The sequence below is a fragment of the Diplotaxodon limnothrissa genome, linkage group LG22, assembly GCF_057381915.1.
Source record: "Diplotaxodon limnothrissa isolate DT_005_m linkage group LG22, D_limnothrissa_male_GT1.1, whole genome shotgun sequence".
NCBI lineage: Eukaryota > Metazoa > Chordata > Actinopteri > Cichliformes > Cichlidae > Diplotaxodon > Diplotaxodon limnothrissa.
In genome coordinates, this window is record NC_140616.1 from 29,032,940 (window position 1) to 29,050,065 (window position 17,126).

The 17,126-nt window shown below is 40.2% G+C and overlaps 1 protein-coding gene across 1 annotated transcript in view; it reads right to left on the minus strand.

The window, feature by feature from the left end:
• Positions 1 to 11,309: 11,309 nt before the first annotated feature.
• khdrbs3 (KH domain containing, RNA binding, signal transduction associated 3) overlaps positions 11,310 to 17,126 on the minus strand; it is a 163,920-nt gene continuing 158,103 nt past the window's right edge. Inside the window, exons 8-9 of the mRNA XM_085346727.1 lie at positions 16,551 to 16,603; positions 11,310 to 11,654 (exon numbers count right to left, since the gene is read on the minus strand). Of these exons, the coding sequence (XP_085202853.1) occupies positions 11,563 to 11,654; positions 16,551 to 16,603 (145 nt within the window). The 3' untranslated portion in view covers positions 11,310 to 11,562. The remainder of the gene's footprint in view (positions 11,655 to 16,550; positions 16,604 to 17,126) is intronic.

The window sequence follows — 17,126 nt, forward strand, 5'->3', positions numbered from 1 at the left end:
GTTGCTCTCCAATGCATCCATCAGAGTGTGAATCCATCCATCCATCCATCTTCATCCGCTTTGTCCGGGGCCGGGTCGCGGGGGCAGCAGCCTAAGCAAAGAGGCCCAGACCTCCCTCTCCCCAGCCACCTCCTCCAGCTTATCCGGGGGAATACCAAGGCGTTCCCAGGCCAGCCGAGAGATATAATCTCTCCAGCGTGTCCTGGGTCTGCCCCGGGGCCTCCTCCCGGTGGGACATGCCTGGAACACCTCACCCAGGAGGCGCCCAGGGGGCATCCTTGTCAGATGCCCGAACCACCTCAGCTGGCTCCTTTCGATGTGGAGCAGCAGCTGCTCTACTCTGAGCCCCTCCCGGATGGCCGAACTTCTCACCCTATCTCTAAGGGAGAGGCCAGCCACCCTTCGGAGGAAGCTCATTTCTGCCGCTTGTATCCGCGATCTCGTTCTTTCGGTCACTACCCACAGCTCGTGGCCATAGGTGAGGGTAGGGACGTAGATCGACCGGTAAATTGAGAGCTTCGCTTTTACACTCAGCTCCCTCTTCACCACGACGGACCGGTGCAGCGTCCGCATTACTGCAGCTGCAGCCCCAATCCGTCTGTCGATCTCCGGCTCCCTTCTCCCATCACTCGCGAACAAGACCCCGAGATACTTGAACTCCTCCACTTGTGGCAGGAACTCATCCCCGACCCAGAGTGGGCACTCCACCCTTTTCCGGCTGAGAACCATGGCCTCAGATTTGGAGGTGCTGATCCTCATTCCCGCTGCTTCACACTCGGCTGCGAACCGTTCCAGTGCGAGCTGGAGGCCTTCACCCGATGAAGCCAACAGAACCACATCATCTGCAAAAATCAGAGATGAGATTCTGAGGCCACCAAAGCGAAAGCCCTCCGCCACTTGGCTGCGCCTAGAAATCCTGTCCATAAAAATTATGAACAGAACCGGAGACAAAGGGCAGCCCTGGCGAAGCCCATCACCCACCGGGAACGAGTCCGACTTATTGCCGGCAATGCGAACCAAGCTCTTGCAACGGTTGTATAGGGATCGAATGGCCCGTAGCAATGGGCCAGACACCCCATATTCCCGCAACACCTCCCACAGGACACCCCGAGGGACACGGTCGAATGCCTTCTCCAAGTCCACAAAACACATGTAGACTGGTTGGGCAAACTCCCATGCACCCTCAAGTATCCTGGAGAGGATAAAGAGCTGGTCCAGTGTTCCGCGACCAGGACGAAAACCGCATTGTTCCTCCTGTATCCGAGGTTCGACTAACGGACGAACTCTCCTTTCCAGCACCCTGGCATAGACTTTCCCAGGGAGGCTGAGGAGTGTGAATGAATGGAAAAAGTGCTGGTGTGATTAGGTGAATGAATCAGTTGTATAAAGCGCTTTGAGTGCTCAGATACAGTAGAAAAGCGCTATATAAGAACAAGCCCAGTCCATTTAAGATGCCCAGCTTAATAGTATTAAAGACCTTCAAGTTTATGACTGGTACTAAAGGTGTTACAGTTGTCATGGGGTGGAATGGACAAGTTTAACTGAGTGTTTTTCATCTTGCATGGGTTGCTATGTTTTAATCTTTTAATAATGTACCGGTTTCAGTCATTATGCAAATGTACTATTTATAAGATTGGGGAAACCTGCAGTCAGCTGAGACTGAAGAAGTCACTTGGATGAGTGACGAAAGATTTCTCCCACAAAACGCTACGCCCAGATGAACAGAATCAACTTTTGGAGAATAATGGACAGTGTTTTATTCTTATGGTTTTATTGCATGTTTTACTCAGGACTTAGCCCATCTGGGCTAATCTGGGCTAAGTCCTGAGTAATTCCTGGTGAGAAGAAACTCCGGTGATATATAAAACGGAGACTGTCGCTGCCCCCTCTCCTTTTTCAGTTGGCACCAGAGCGAAGAGGCAGACAAGGACGGCCGAGGAAGCTGATCATTTTTTTTTTTTTGCCCCGTTGGGACTTCAGTGGATTTTAATGTTGTGGCTGAGGCCATTGACTTTTATTGTATTGTTTTTAATGCTTTTAACTCTGTTCTCCCTGGCCAGGGGTGTTTTTAATTGCTTTAAAAAAAAAATTTTTTGTCGTTAAATAAATTGAATCTTAAAACTTGCCCATTATAATATGCTATTGCCTTGGCTCCCCCACTGCTCTGTCCCAGTCAGTGCATGTGCACTAGCATAGCATGCTAATTTCCGCTAGCTCCAATGCTAATTTCCGCTAGCTCCGATGCTAATTTCCGCTAGCCCTCTTGCATTGAAAATACCCTTTCTGAGGATAAAGCAATGAGTCTGTTGCACTTTATACTAAATGTTATTTGAAAGTTACGGTCATATTACTAAGGTATGGGTGTAAAATGTGGTGTTTTGTGTGAATTTATGTTAACATGTTTATTTTTCTCATGGTACTAATTTTGGTTTTGCACGCTAAATATTAGTAATTTGAAATTAAAGAGCCTTAACCTGCACTTTACCTAGTTTGGAACTTTTGATAACTCCTAAAGCCAATGTGTATTTCTAATGTACTTCTGAGGTATTTAGTATTGTTTGTGTTTTCTATGCACGTTGAAAATTAGAATCAACAAGGGTGTACAATGAAGAATTATATTGAAAGAAATCTAGAAACACTGGTAGCAATTAGTTGTAATAAGCTATAGATATCAGAGCCGAATGGTTGAACTGTGTTCTGAGCAGTTGCCCAGGTCAGGGTTTTTTTTTTCTGTGCTTATTTCAATCCGGTTGTTCAGTGATGACGCGACGAATCCTACTTCCGGGCCTAAAGTAGTCTGCGTTTAATATGGCTTTTGTGTTGTTAACATGTTTAATGTTATGTATTTTCTTCTATTTGATCTCAAAAAGCTCCTAAAACAGTCAGTGATCACTGTTGACCTCCCTCGGCTTTTATTACCGCTAATCATTTATTTAAGCTCAGTTTTTGAAACCTTAGGATGTAACTACAGCCCAGCCCATGCAGCAGTATATGAATGACTAAACTCGTATTGTGGATGGATTTTCTCAGTTGTTCTCCTGGTTGAAGTTTGGTCCTTTTGCAGCATCCTGCCATGCGATTACATTTGTTCCTGACCACCGACAACACTCACGTTAACTTTTATCGAGTGGAAAAAAAAGTTAGCCTGTTTATATTATGCTAACATAGCTGTGTCGCTAGCGGTCACGTAGCACATCATTATATACCAGCTAGCCAAACTTCAGTAACCCTACAAACGTCACTGCTGTTTAGTTTTCTGTCTTCATTTATATTGGAAGTGATAACAGAGTTGTACGTTTTAATTTGTTTCCAAAACCCCGCAGTCAGGACATGCTATATTGTATTTAGATAGAAGCTAGCTTCTAACTCTGTTAAATGTCATAAATTCCGTTTTCATGGATGCCTGGATGTTAAACTCAATTTTTACACCTGGTAGGGCAGAACGCTGATCATTTTATTAAAGATGAAAGACTTTAGACAGTTTTTCAACTCTCAGTAATGCCATAGTGATCGTTTGATATATTGCAGCGGAGTTTAGGTCCAGACACGGCTAGTGACGTCAGACTGAACAACCGGATAGGGTTGGTTTTGAAAACCCGAGAAGAATCGAGGATCACTTTTCCAGTACTGGATGACGAGCCCCAGTCCAAAGAGCTGGATGAACTGGTAGATTGTAACTCGACTGGTTACGAACACACAGTTACTATTGAATATTGACAGACTTCTTCCTAGCGGTTCACGTCCCGCGATGCAGGGTCCTGCATCGAAGGAAATTGACTTTTAAAGAAGGACACAAAGACAACACAAAATTGGGTTTATTTTCAAAAAGCGCGCTCTACTTTAGTTTAATTGTGCACAACCTACTGAACTCTTATTGTTAATAAATGCTGTTTTGTTTTCCATAACTGTGGTGTACAAGTCCTCTGTCAGACACCCTTGGCTCCTATGAATCTAGAACCTGTCTAGCCCATATTTTCCTTCTGTCCTCATACTGTGGTTAAAGATAACTATACTGCATTCAAAGAAGGCAAGAAGTAGCACTAGCAGGTCTTACATTCCCACTACTTGTGTTACACCAGTGCTACAGTACCATAACGCCATATCTTCAGTACAGTCAACTTTTATACGACATCGCTCACCCTCTGATGAATTCACCACTGCATCTGATGTCAATCAGTCGTGTTGTTCCTATTAGTTGCTTGACTTGAAATTAACTGGCAGATCATTTCCTTTAGTTTCACAAACAACTATTTCTGTACTTCATAACTGTAAATGTCTTCCTGAATTGACATCTAAGCAACTTTTCACTATTTTTTCAAAGCTCGTTACTCCATGTCTTTCCCTCTGGTCTGTTTTAATAAAGAGTTTAAAAGCCCCCCAAAATTTATGCTGGAGCTACACACATTAAATTTGGTAATGTACCTTATTACATTTAGCATAGCGATTAGAAGTTAGTTATGTGCACAGAGAAATGCTTATACCAGCGCAGCAACACTGTTTTTCCCCGCCTGTGCCGCACAATTAACATTGTAGGGTTAATAGCACTGCACAAAGCTAAACGTGAAATGCCTCAGCCCCCTGACTCCAAATGCCAGTTTGGAGTCAAGGTCGTTTTATGGTAAAGACTCTGCTTTGACTACACAGATGTAGCACAATAAATATGCGATTTGACTTCACATTTGGGGTTTGTATGCTTTTCCCTATATTCCCTGTTTTTCTTTGCCTTTTTCTATCAGTTTTTCTTTTTCTTCTTTCTTTTAAACATGTTCCTTTACGTGTCTTAATTTTGATATCATTTGCTTTTGTCACTTCATGCTCTTAGATGAATAATGAAAAGTTATGTTATGTTTTTAAAACTAATTTTTAAAAATTAAAAAAAAAAACTCTTGACAAAGCATTCCTTGTTTTCATTGCTAGTATTTGCTGCCGTTGACTTGAAGTCCTTTGGAGATCGATCACACTCAATCTAAGCCTCCATTTAGTAAGTGACACACAGTGACCTCTGGTCACATTAGTGTTCACTTCAGGAGACACGGGGACACTTCAACATTGATCAGGGTGTTTTAATCTCAGTAAGATTAAGAGCCCTCCAGTTAATTACAGAACAAACAGCTAGAGGCAGCTGCTTTAGATCCTGAACATGATTAAGGCAAATACTAGTGGGTTAGCACAATTCATGAAATCAAAAAGCCAGTGCTTTTTATGTTTTCAGCTACAACAGATGTAATTAACCATTATTATAGTCGCATATGTATAACAGTCATCCAATAAGTGCAACATATAGGCAAGATAACACTAAAGCAATAGCTAGAGGCTATAGGTTTTTTCTCCCCCTTTTAAATAAATGTAATTAAATCTGGTATGTGTGTAAACTTCTCTTTCCAAAACCAATTAAAAACCACACACAGGCTTGATAGCATAAATACTTTTTAATATTCTTAAAGATTATTTGTATGAGTATTAAAAAAAAGTCTGAGTAGTTAGCAGGGCTGCCACTGCTGCAAGTGGGTCTTCAGCTTGAACCTGTTCTGTGCAAGTCTTTTCAGGGTCTCTTCACATGAAATACGTGCTAGCTTATGATGAGATAAAACAAATAAGGAGCCAGATTGAGCTCAGTTAGGCATATTAAAATAAATAAATAAATAAATAAAACAAGTGCAGTAAAATCCCCCTACCAACATTTTTCAAGGGGAACTCAAAGACAGTCAGAAAATGATCCACGACGCTCTGATCTCTGGTCAAGAAATAGTCCCACTTATACATCCCAGGATATTTCATTTTTTGGAAAAAAAAAAATGTAACGCAAGGTCTTACAGTATGCTAAGCTAAACTAACTGGTTAAGTTAAGCTAGTCTAATGGTCTGTCAGCCCCCAAAAGCAAGTCTTGAACTTGAACTTGAAGCCAGTTTAAAATGCCTTAGGTGTTTATATAAACTAGCTTTGATTTAACTGGTCATTTGGACATAAAGACCGCATATTTTGACTCACCAATAAAGTCTAGTTTAAAAAAAAAAAGGTTAAAACTTTTGGTGAGTCTATATTCTGAATGCCATATCGCTTTCTAGTAGTCTATGCGTTTGACAGATTTGACAATAACGCTAACAAACACACAACAAGACTTACTTTGATTCAAATATATTTAAGCCCAGTCTACCTGTTTGTCTGTTTGAAATGTTTGAAAGGAAAAACAAATACAACAAACAACTCTTATTCAAAAACTAATTCAGTGTAACCTTGAAACAGAGCACAGCGGGTTCAGTAGGACCCCATACCTCACAGTAAGAAGTTAACTGGAAAAAAAGGTTTTCACAGCCTTTTAGCACTTTCTAATTTTGCTGGTCTGCTCACCATCGATCTAGCGCTGAAATTGACTCGTCTGCCAGTGATAGATGACTGCATCCTCCCTTGTATGCATTCCTAATCAAATAAGTTGCTTTTAACTTTATTAACTTGGACAAGCTCACTTCAGATAAGCCTGTCCCTTTAAGCCACTGCAGAGTGGAAATCAGCCTCTGGAGGTGATGAGAGTTGACTCTGGGAGCCTGAGATGTGAGCTTTAGGTCGCTGTGCCATTGTCTGACGCTTGGCCTGAGGCTCCAGTGAGAATCACTTCCTCTAATGGAAAACTATTGTCTGCCACTGAGGACATACAGCTGTGAGGAATAAGGATCAGCCTATCTGGACTTATGCACAAGACAGAATGAAGCTCTCCACCGGAGAGAAAGCTATTTTGGAATTGTAATATCCACTGAAGTCGTCTCTGATTAAGCAGTACATCTGCAATAGACTGTGCTCTTGTATATGAGGCCGGGTGGTGTTTTCCTGCATGCTTGTAATGCATACAAAGAAGCAGAAAAACAACATAAAAGAAAAAAAGTAGCTATCTTTCCTTCCAGCGCTGGCATATATGTTAACTTGGGTAATGGGACTAAACATCTAAAAGTGTCAAAACAATGCAACAATAAGGCACTTGGTGAATTATTTATTCATTGGAGCTGATTTGATAGAGGTTAATGAGCACAACAGGGTGAGAATAGACGTGTCTCTGCTAGAATTATGATGCCTTTTCCTTAGCATGTTGCATTATTTATTTACTCATCCTTAGCTATGCCTCAGGATCTAACGCAAGAGGTAGACACATCCATTCTGATAACAGTTTGAATTGGGAACCATGGAAGTGAGGTTCACAATCAGTTCAGAGCACTCTTGCTATATGTAAAATGTATACACAGCCGGTGAAGCTCTGAAGGAAATATCCCCCGACAGACTGTCCCTGAGGATATGGAACTCCATTTGCCTCACGGGTTTCCTTCCATCCCTTCATTCTGAAGATGTGTGATACAGGCACGATCTTTCCCCTCCTTTTTGTGCATCTCAACAGGTCACCACTCCATCCCCTCCCCCACAGGATTCACCTCGGCCCAGACTGTGAAAATCTGGACGTCTGCAATTCGTCCGAAGGACAGAGTCCGTAGCTTGTTTCTTTCCCTTCATCAGAAATGGGTTTGAATCTGTGTGGGCCTGAATGTTTGGAAGGAAACGATTCATCAAGTCTATCAAGGAAATAAAGAAGAGAGAACAATATGACGATTAACAAAAACAAAAACAAAAAAAAAGGCAAAAACAATGCTTTGTGTGGACTGCACAACATTCATTGGCCTGCTGGCGAATCTAGGCAACCTAGTACTAGGGTTTGTTTTTTCACTAAATAGGCAGATTTTCAGAAGCCAGACCATGTTACATTTCAAATTAGGTTTTATACATTTTGGCATTACAGCTGTAAATGGTTTTCCATTGGGATGTTCCAAAGAGGTGAAAAGCCTTCACAAAGGGGTGGACTTAATTATACCCCTTAAAACAACACTCGATGTTCTATAGACTAATTGTGCGGGTGAGCAATGGATAGGCATTGCAAAAAAACTGGGAGGTATCAGGGGCCGTTTGAGGTTCAATGTCTTGCTCAAGGACATCTCAACCTGTGGACTAGAGAAGCCGGCTGATTGGTGAACAACCTGCTCTACCTTCTGGCAGATAATCCGGTGGGACTTGAATCCCCTCTAGAAGATTGTGGAAGGGCATAACAGGGGAGCTGCAGAGGGTTGAGCTTTCTAGAGGCAATTGTTAGAATTTCACAATCTCTGGAAAAACAGCTTTACTTCTAAAGATCCATTATGACAACAACATTGCGCTGCCTCAAAGTCACATTAATATTTGATGTGCTATGATAACATTGTGTCCTCTGCAGAATATTTCATTTTAGGGGTTTTTCACTTGACATTCAAACAGGTTAGACCATCATGTGAGAATTCCTCTGACAGGCAAACATTTTCATCTGGGAGGATTAGTGTTGTTCGACTGTAACTAGCCCTCAGCCAACCCAGATAAAACATGATCCTATTGGATGGTTGAGATGGTTGTGATCTTTATACTTGGACTCTAATAGAGAAGCTTTGCATAACATCCCTTCATAGTTCCCTTTTAGCTTTAAGTACAACCTTCATTTGAACTAACTTTCTCCTGATTGGTTGCTCCTCGCTTAGAGGTTAAGGCAGCAGGTGAGTGGGACTTATTCTTTTAACCAGATTTGGTGCCAAAGATGACTCTATCTGAGATATCTGCTCTCACTGATCATCATACGTAGCAAAAAGGTTAAAAGCAGTTTGAAGCCTTAGCCTTATAGGATTACCAGGATGTGACCCAACCTAATCATTTGAATGTGTTTATACATCGTTTTAAAAATAAATTGGATTATATTTTATTTTTCTGTTTTTTTAAGAATCTGTCTTGAATTTTGTTTAAAATAGTTTTGAGCATCAGCTGATTGGATCAATAAAATTAAAGCCTGAATTTCATGCGAACTCTTTTCTTTTTGGTAACACGTCGAGATTTTAAATAAATAAGAAAAAAATTAGCTTTGCCCTGTTTGAGATAGAGTGTGTTATTATGTTGTATCATTTTTAACATAAATCACATTACATGTCTGCACACTACTTGAAAGTCTTTGAAGTGTAACTGAAAATCATCATGCCTTTAAGTACTTTATATTTGTGATGTAGACCTGTAAATTAAGTTTACATGCTAAAACCCATAAACCTTATATAACTATGTACACTGCACTGTATCAACGCATGATTTCACATCTATACTACTGTTACATTGTTGCCTGTTCTCTTTCCCCACCACCAGATCCAACTTTGAACATAGCACGACAAGTTTAGATGAACAATATCATCACTGACAGCATACGCATGATGCAGCAAACAACATACCTTCAGCACCATTGGAATAAATGGATGGACGCCCCTGTGCAGCCAGTACTTCGACCTAGAAGGAAATATATAAACCAGTGTGACTATTCAAGTTTACGTCATAAACCCAGGTAACAACAAATAGCATGAAAAGAAATGCCAAGACACATAATATTTTATGGTTCAATTATTGTAACAGAGGACATATTTTTATCAAAGTCTTATGATAAAGTTATTTCACTACACAGTTAGTTGAAATATTCCTGCTATTTATCATACTTTTTTACAGGTTTTTTTTTTTTTCTTTTTTTGGTTACATACATCTAATTATTCCCAGCTTTGCAGCTGGATTACGCACTCAACAGAGACAGTAAAACATATTACACTGAAGTTTAGAGGGTTTATGAGCAGCTACATTAGGGGAGAGGTTAAACTGGGTCAGTTTGTTTACCTTGTGGAACGGAGGTCTTTTTAAACAGCTACTGCCATCCCTCTCTCTGCGGAGGTCAGCTGGGGGTCATTTAGAGTCTCTTTAATGGACGGGGCAGAGGCAGGCACTTTATATGACTGGGAAAGGGGTCACATGACCAGAGGAGAACAGAAAGAGCAAAACAAGAAGAGAGAGGGAAAGAGAGAGAGAACCCCCCCCTCCCCCACCAACACCCTCCACCTCACCCCCTTAACCACACACCTGACCCCTGTGGGAGGTCAAGGAGTCTTTCTTTCTTTTTCAGTTTGACGTGGTCCTATGAGCCATTTCTGTAAGGGTAAACACCCAGAAAGTTAATGTGTGTTTACTGATGATGCTTGACGCGATCAGCGCTTGCTTCCCAGCGAATTATGTGAGCAAACAGAGCGGATAGATTTTCAAGAGCGCCGATGCCGTTATCGCTAAATCCCCTAAATCTCAGTCGGAGATATTTCCTACGAAAAGCAGCACACGGAGTTCGAATACAAATAGGAAACTGTTGTTATCCGATCACCAAGGTCATCTGCTAGGTCACAAACAGCTGTATCCACTATTCGTATGTATTTTTTGGGAAGTTCATCTTGCCTATGCCGATATTTGACTTTACGGTGATAATCACTGTGGCTTACTACATTAAAAGGCTTGTGTGTGGTTGTAAATATTGCAAGCGTGTTTTTTTGTTTTTTTTTTAGTTTAAATTATAACGCTTTTTAATGAGTTCATAATTATTCTCTTTGACACAAGTATTTTCTTTCAAAATGTTTATTTAGCATCAACAAAGAGGGAAATATTAAAGGGCTTACATAAGCTTAAAATCAATATAGTGAACAAATCTCTAGATGGAAATGACTGCCAATTCACCAGCATGTGACCGAGCATCTTAAAACTCATTGTTATGCCTACACAGTCAGAGAAGTATATTGTTAAAAAGTCAAAAAAAAAAAAAAAAGACACCAAAATGACTTAGATTGTCTAAAAAAAAATTTTTTTTAAAAATTCCACAAACATTAAAAAGCTCCTGGACTGTTTTGCAGCTCTGGTTGTGCAGTGTACATAGAGTATGCGCAGCTATTTATAGATGTACTTAAGTGGATGTTTGGGGGGCATAATCAATGAACACAACTACACAGGCTTTTCAGAATAAAACAGCTGACAATATCCACAGTTACACACCATGCTTTTATAAGCCCTTTAACACTAAATAACTATTATTTTACAAAAAAAGAGGAGGAAACAGCAATACAATATGTATACAGGATGTTTTTTGTCTTTTTTTCAGTTTGTAAATCATTTACAAGGGACACAATTTCACCGATTACCCCTCAGAGAAAATATCTACAGAACTGCACTTTCCTAGAACTAAGCTACTACATTTTTAAGAGATCAACCACGCAGTTGAAGGTCTAAAGAATAGAGGGTGATAAATTAAGTTGCACTGGCAGCTGTGTAGAAACATTGTATCGAACACCTTACAGTGGCTCGCTAATCATTACCAAGTTAAATAGCTTGATACAATGTCATTCTTCACAATCACATAGCTGAGAGAGAAACTTAATGTACTATGAAGCTTTTTTCTTAATCTTATTGTCCAGTCGATTTCTCCTAGGGGAAAGGATAGATTACCTAAATTGCTTCACACTTTTTATCCAGTGGGAGTATCTTTTTAGAATCAGGGGGATTCCACGTTTTTGTCTCATTCAGTGTCTCGCTATGATCACCGTTTGGTTTGGATTATTTTTTTGCGGTTTATGTTTTCAATTCTAAAAAGGTGGGAGCGTCCATAAAAAATCCATTACTTGGGGTTGTAACAGCCATGAGGACTCAGGTGCGGGTTGTATAAACAGTTCAATATCTTGAGTATGGCTGATCTCTGTACACTCCCTTGGTTGTTCGTGCTGACGGAGCCTTGCTGCGATTGTTTGCCCACTCTTCCTGACCTGATTAAGAAGAAAAGGAAAGAAACAGATGTGGAGTGATTACAGAGGCGTCGCACTTAAATCAATTTCAAGCTCTATGCAAATACTGTAAATATGCTCCCTTCCATGCAATTATTACAGCACAAAGTTAGCCGTGCTCTGGGTGTCTGGTATTGATGCTGCTGGTGAAAACAAAAAGCACTTTCATGCTGCGAGCACAAACAGCGACTCGCACCAAGAAGCTTGACTTTCACCTGGAAGTATTCATCACAGATAATTGAATGAGAGGATCAAATAGCTACTTGAAAAGAGCCCGTTTAGTGGCTCCTAGCAAAAAAGGTCACAATTACCATTAGCCCAAATCAGCCCAGTTCACCCGCTGGTACTGTCAATGTGAAAGTGCCAGTATCGAGGCACCCTTTGTCTGATCTTCAGCCAGCACTGAGACTTCCCTAGAGCTGGGCTCACAAAGGGATTTTTTTCCTTCTGTGTAAAGGCTCACTGTTGGCAGCACATAGCCAATACCCCTTAATTAAACCTGTCACCTCTCCACTGACAGTCACTTTGAAGAAACACACCAAGGTAACCTTGTGTTTTGAGAACATGGATGCACATCAACTCTGTTTATCTGTTTCCTTTGAACTGTCGTCCTCTTTTCAGTGTGCCGCAGCACCCCCCCCCGGGTTTTCAGCTTCATACGATGCTAGGAAACACTCTAATGAGCAGGAGGTGCTTAGTTCTTCCACTTGTGTGGTCAGAAAAGTTGGGAAAGTTTTAAAAACTTTGACTTATTGCCAAAAACGAAAAGATATGAGTTTACGATGCATTTGCTTTGCCTAATTAAGAAGTCACAAACTCCCAGCAAAGTCTTATTCTGCTTTAAAACACAAAAATATGCAACATAAGGTGAATCTCTACAACACATATAAATTATACATTTCAGTAATTAAAAAGTTGATCATGTCTTTGCAGTCAGTCACTAAAAAACCTGTTTGACTGGCCTTGGTAAAGTGGACAGTGAATACTCTTTTAGAAGCTTTCAAGAGAAGCTAAATTAAAGCAGACACACCTTCGTATTAACACAGTGTTTTCATCTTTTCACCCAGACTGTGAGGAATTTACAGACTGACATTAAACCCAGGACAACCAGACTTGTGTATTTACAGGTACACACAAAGGCCACACATACATAATCAAAGAAGGATGGACCTTCACAGTACAGTAGCATGTATTAGCCCTGCTATCACTGAAATGTACTTTGCAGGAGACGTGACCTTGGCCCATTTCTCACTATATCTTGTCAAAAGCTGACACAGGATTGCTGAACATTATCTGAGATTTGTCTGAACTTTGCTGCGGTCGGAGTTATTGGCGACTCTTTCCAGACGCGATAAACTGCCTGTAAAGCCGAGAGCAACATTTTCAAGTTGTGCTGAGGTGACTGCAGAGACAGATGTTACTGTGGCACAAACATCACACATGCTTAAGTTAATTAGAAATGTTGGTGAAACTTCAGTGACTGGGCAGATGGAAGTGCAGGGATCAAAGATAAATACTGTATGATCCCATCGAGGTCATGGAAGAATCTTTGTATAACGAATTTTAGCCTGCTAAGAAGCTGCTGGATCCACCCAAATCCCTTTTCCATAAGCCACGTTTTTTTATCCAGAATGTTTAAATGAATATATTTATTCCCCAATGCCTAAAGTATTGTGTTATTTTTGATTTTCTTGCATTTGTTTGCATCTCTACTTTATGCCAGCACACAACACAATCTAAACAAGCCATGTTGACTTTCTCAAAGACATTTCTTCCATGAAACACAATTTAATATGTAACAGGCTTTCATTTAATCTGCTTTCTTCATAATGCCAGCACAGTAGCAAGTAATCTGCCAGTGCAGCATCTGTCATTTCCCTCTTTTCAGAGCTGTAAAACATGTGTGTATAAACACAATCCGTTCCCAGGTCAGCTCCCTTCTTTGCACTGCAGTTAAAGTTACTGTTGTTGAACATTTAAGTACTCCAAATCCAGTGTTATCTCCTAAGCTAACAACTCGCCTGGCACTGTATGAAGTACAAACAGAAACCAAACACAGTTGCACAGTAACCCTGCTATCAGTAGCTGGTGTTTTATAGGTGTAGTTAAAGGTGGTGCGGACAGGTACAGTTTTTTTTAGTTTTCTCATTAGTTTTGTTTGCCTCAGATTGGGAACCTCACCGAGGTGTGTCCCGCCTCTTGCCCTCTGGTAGATGACTCTGATAAGGACAAGCGGAAGAGGACGGCTGAATAGTTTTGCAAGTTCACAAAATCTTTTCTGTTTTCCACAATATTCTCTTTCTTGGCTGCAGTTAATGAAAAAATATTTTACCACCTAGTTTTAGCTTTAAGCAGTTTTAGGTAGCTATAATAACCTTAGTGACATATGATTCATATAGCCATATACGCTCAAATGTGTTTGAGTGAGAGTGATAGAAGATCCTGTTCACTGGAGCAGATTTGTAGAAAACAATGAATTTAGTAAAAAGTGAGTCTTTATAATGCTTGTTGTTAAGGATCTCCCAATAACTGGGACTCTGTAATGCTATTATGAACTATTTTAACTGAAGACTTTCTGATTCTTATAGGTACAACATTTTTAAACTACAATCTAATGTTAAAAATGTTTAATAATTGTATCAATACCTGTTTTGTCTTTGCTGTATTTGCTATTGTTACAAAGTCTTTTGTCCTCTTTTCTCAATCTAAAAAAAACCAAAACAGATTTTTGAACTCACTGATAATGTTACCTGCATAAATAATACTTTTTCTAGGTTTCAAAATGTTATGAATATTTATTAATGCACTGTTACATATTAATTGATGCTTCTTAACATATGGTGCTAGCTAGTGTTTTATTATGACTTTAATTTGCATATATGTGTGTGTGTGTTTGCAGAGCCGCATATGCTAAAGAGCATGCGGCTCTTTAGTCCTTATAGTGCGGCTCAGCGTGGTTTGGGAAAATTAAATTTTTTTAAAGTAATTAGCTGAAGTGTAATTTATTTATGTTAGTTCTTTTTTAACTTGTAGTTCTAAATTGGAAGATTATTGTGATATTGAAATATAAAAATACAATTATATTCTATTATTTTTTCATCGCTCAAAATAAGCGTCACACTCGCGGAAGCCGGTGTACCCGCCGAAACTTTCAACCCCAGGTAGGCCAATTATGGGTCTTCAGATCCACATAATGTCAGCAGCTCCACCGAACTATGTTAAAACAAACACCACTCACGCCTCACAGATGACAGCTTACAGTCCTGCGTAAAGATGAAAGTGACTTCGTACAGCCCCGATTTGCAGACGCTGTGCGCAGAGGTTCGGGACCATAAGTCTTATTGTAAACATATCACGGCAGACCCGACACTGTTTCCATGAACATGCTTTTCAGCATCTCTTTATTGACCACTTTTCACACACAGTTGCTGTATGCATACAGCCGGCTGTAGCTTTTCAGCTCAGAGCTCACACCAACACAACAGCATAGAGAGCACAGACGTTAAGGCGGCGAGGCGTGATTGCGGGTGCTGCTCAGGTGAGTCCGCCTCCCCAGAAGCGGCGCTGCAGACCACGCCCCGCCACACACATTAACCAGGTAAAATACATATTTAGGCAGAATTTTGCAAATATCTATTTTTCATCTTTTAGCAGCATAGTGCTTTTTTCCAATTATTTTTTAAAAGTCAGGTCAAGGCTCCAAAAGCCCAAAGACGATATAAATGTTTTTGTTTGCTACATGGATCATTTTAGTTCAGCTGGGTGTCTTTCTTTTTGTTATATTTCTTTAAGAGTTCAAAATGTGTCAGTTACATAAATAAAATGTAATTTTCTCATTAGCACTTCAAGGATTTCATAAGCAACACCTTAGTTGCATTAAGGTAAACACCACACAAAAGCATAAAGGTAAAAAACAATATATACAGTGTTATCTTCATTTTAGATGTCAAAAAGTATTTGCGGCTCCCAGTGTTTTTGTTTGCGTGGGAACCGGGTCCAAATGGCTCTTTGGGTTGAAAGGTTGCTGACCCCTGCACTAGGATGATGTTGGAGTAAATGTGCAGTCATATTCGTTGTGTTCCCACTAGTGCTGTCAGCGTTAATCTCGTTAAAATGACACTAACGCCATAACGCGGCAAATCTCCGTTAATGAGTTACCGCGTATTGCCTCGTGCGTGGAGCTGGACGGCGTTAACGAGCTAACTGTGCTAACGCACTAGTTCCCACCAATTGAGCATTGCGTGGCACATCTGACATACTGTTTTACTTTTGACCCTGATGCTTAACACCAGGGTCATGCTTCACATGAAAACCAAGATTGTTCCAATCGCCAGATCTGAATGAGGGTGGGGGAGGTTAAATTTGCCATGTTGCAACGAGCTTAGCTTCTGTCTGTATGTATATGTGTATATATATATATATATACACACACACACACACACACACACACACACACACACACACACACACACACACACACACACACACACACACACACACACACATTTTCTCTTCAGAAGTACAGGAATCACTCTTGGAGCATTTGTGGTTAGTTCTAGAGGCTAAAAATTTAAAATTTGTGTAATATTTCCTGTAAGACAAGAACATAAAATTAAAAATTACATTTAGTGCTGTTTGGTCCTTTGTCATTGCCTAATTCTCTAAATGAAGTCTGGAAGGTCTGATTTATTAGAATTCAATACACTTTACAATTCAAACTTTTCTCATCTTTAGGGCACAGGATTTTCGGGGTAGTGTGGCAACTGAGCTGAAGCCAGCAGGACAGAGTCAGCTAAAGAAAATTGACATTGTTCTGACAAATGAAACAAAAAATATTATGAAGAGAGTAAAAATACAAAAAAGAGGTCTGTAACTCACCGTATGAATCATATGATTCCCCACTGTGTCCGTATTCGTAGTAGTCATCTGAGCTGTAAAAACACAGAAAACAAAGGTGAACGTCAGTATGAGGAAAACAATACAATTATCAGCACAGAAAGAGAGAGCAGCTTATTTTTCCCGCAAGTGTAGGACATCAAAGTCACGTTCATCGGAAGGCAATCATGTCTAATTCAAGCAGCGAGAGTAAAGGTTTTTGTTTTCTTTACATACGTGTACTCGGTTGGAAATGAAAGTATAAAACAAAAACAAAGAGCAAACAAGAGGCAGCTTTCAATCACTCAAAAGTTGGACCACATTTGCAGTTCTGCAAAGCAATTTTCTCCACAAGCTTCCAGTTTCATATCACTGCATATGGAGATCTATGAGAGGTGGCAACTTTAATGAAAAATAAAAAGATGGGGAGGCAAGTTGCATGGCGGTTTATTTCTTGTTTATTTATTTATTTATTTATTTGCGGCTGCCAGTGAGATGCTGACAGAACAATCCTGCGTCAGTATCATTCAGTAACAGCGCTATCATTCAAGAGAGGCAATTCATCATAAGGCTGCCACT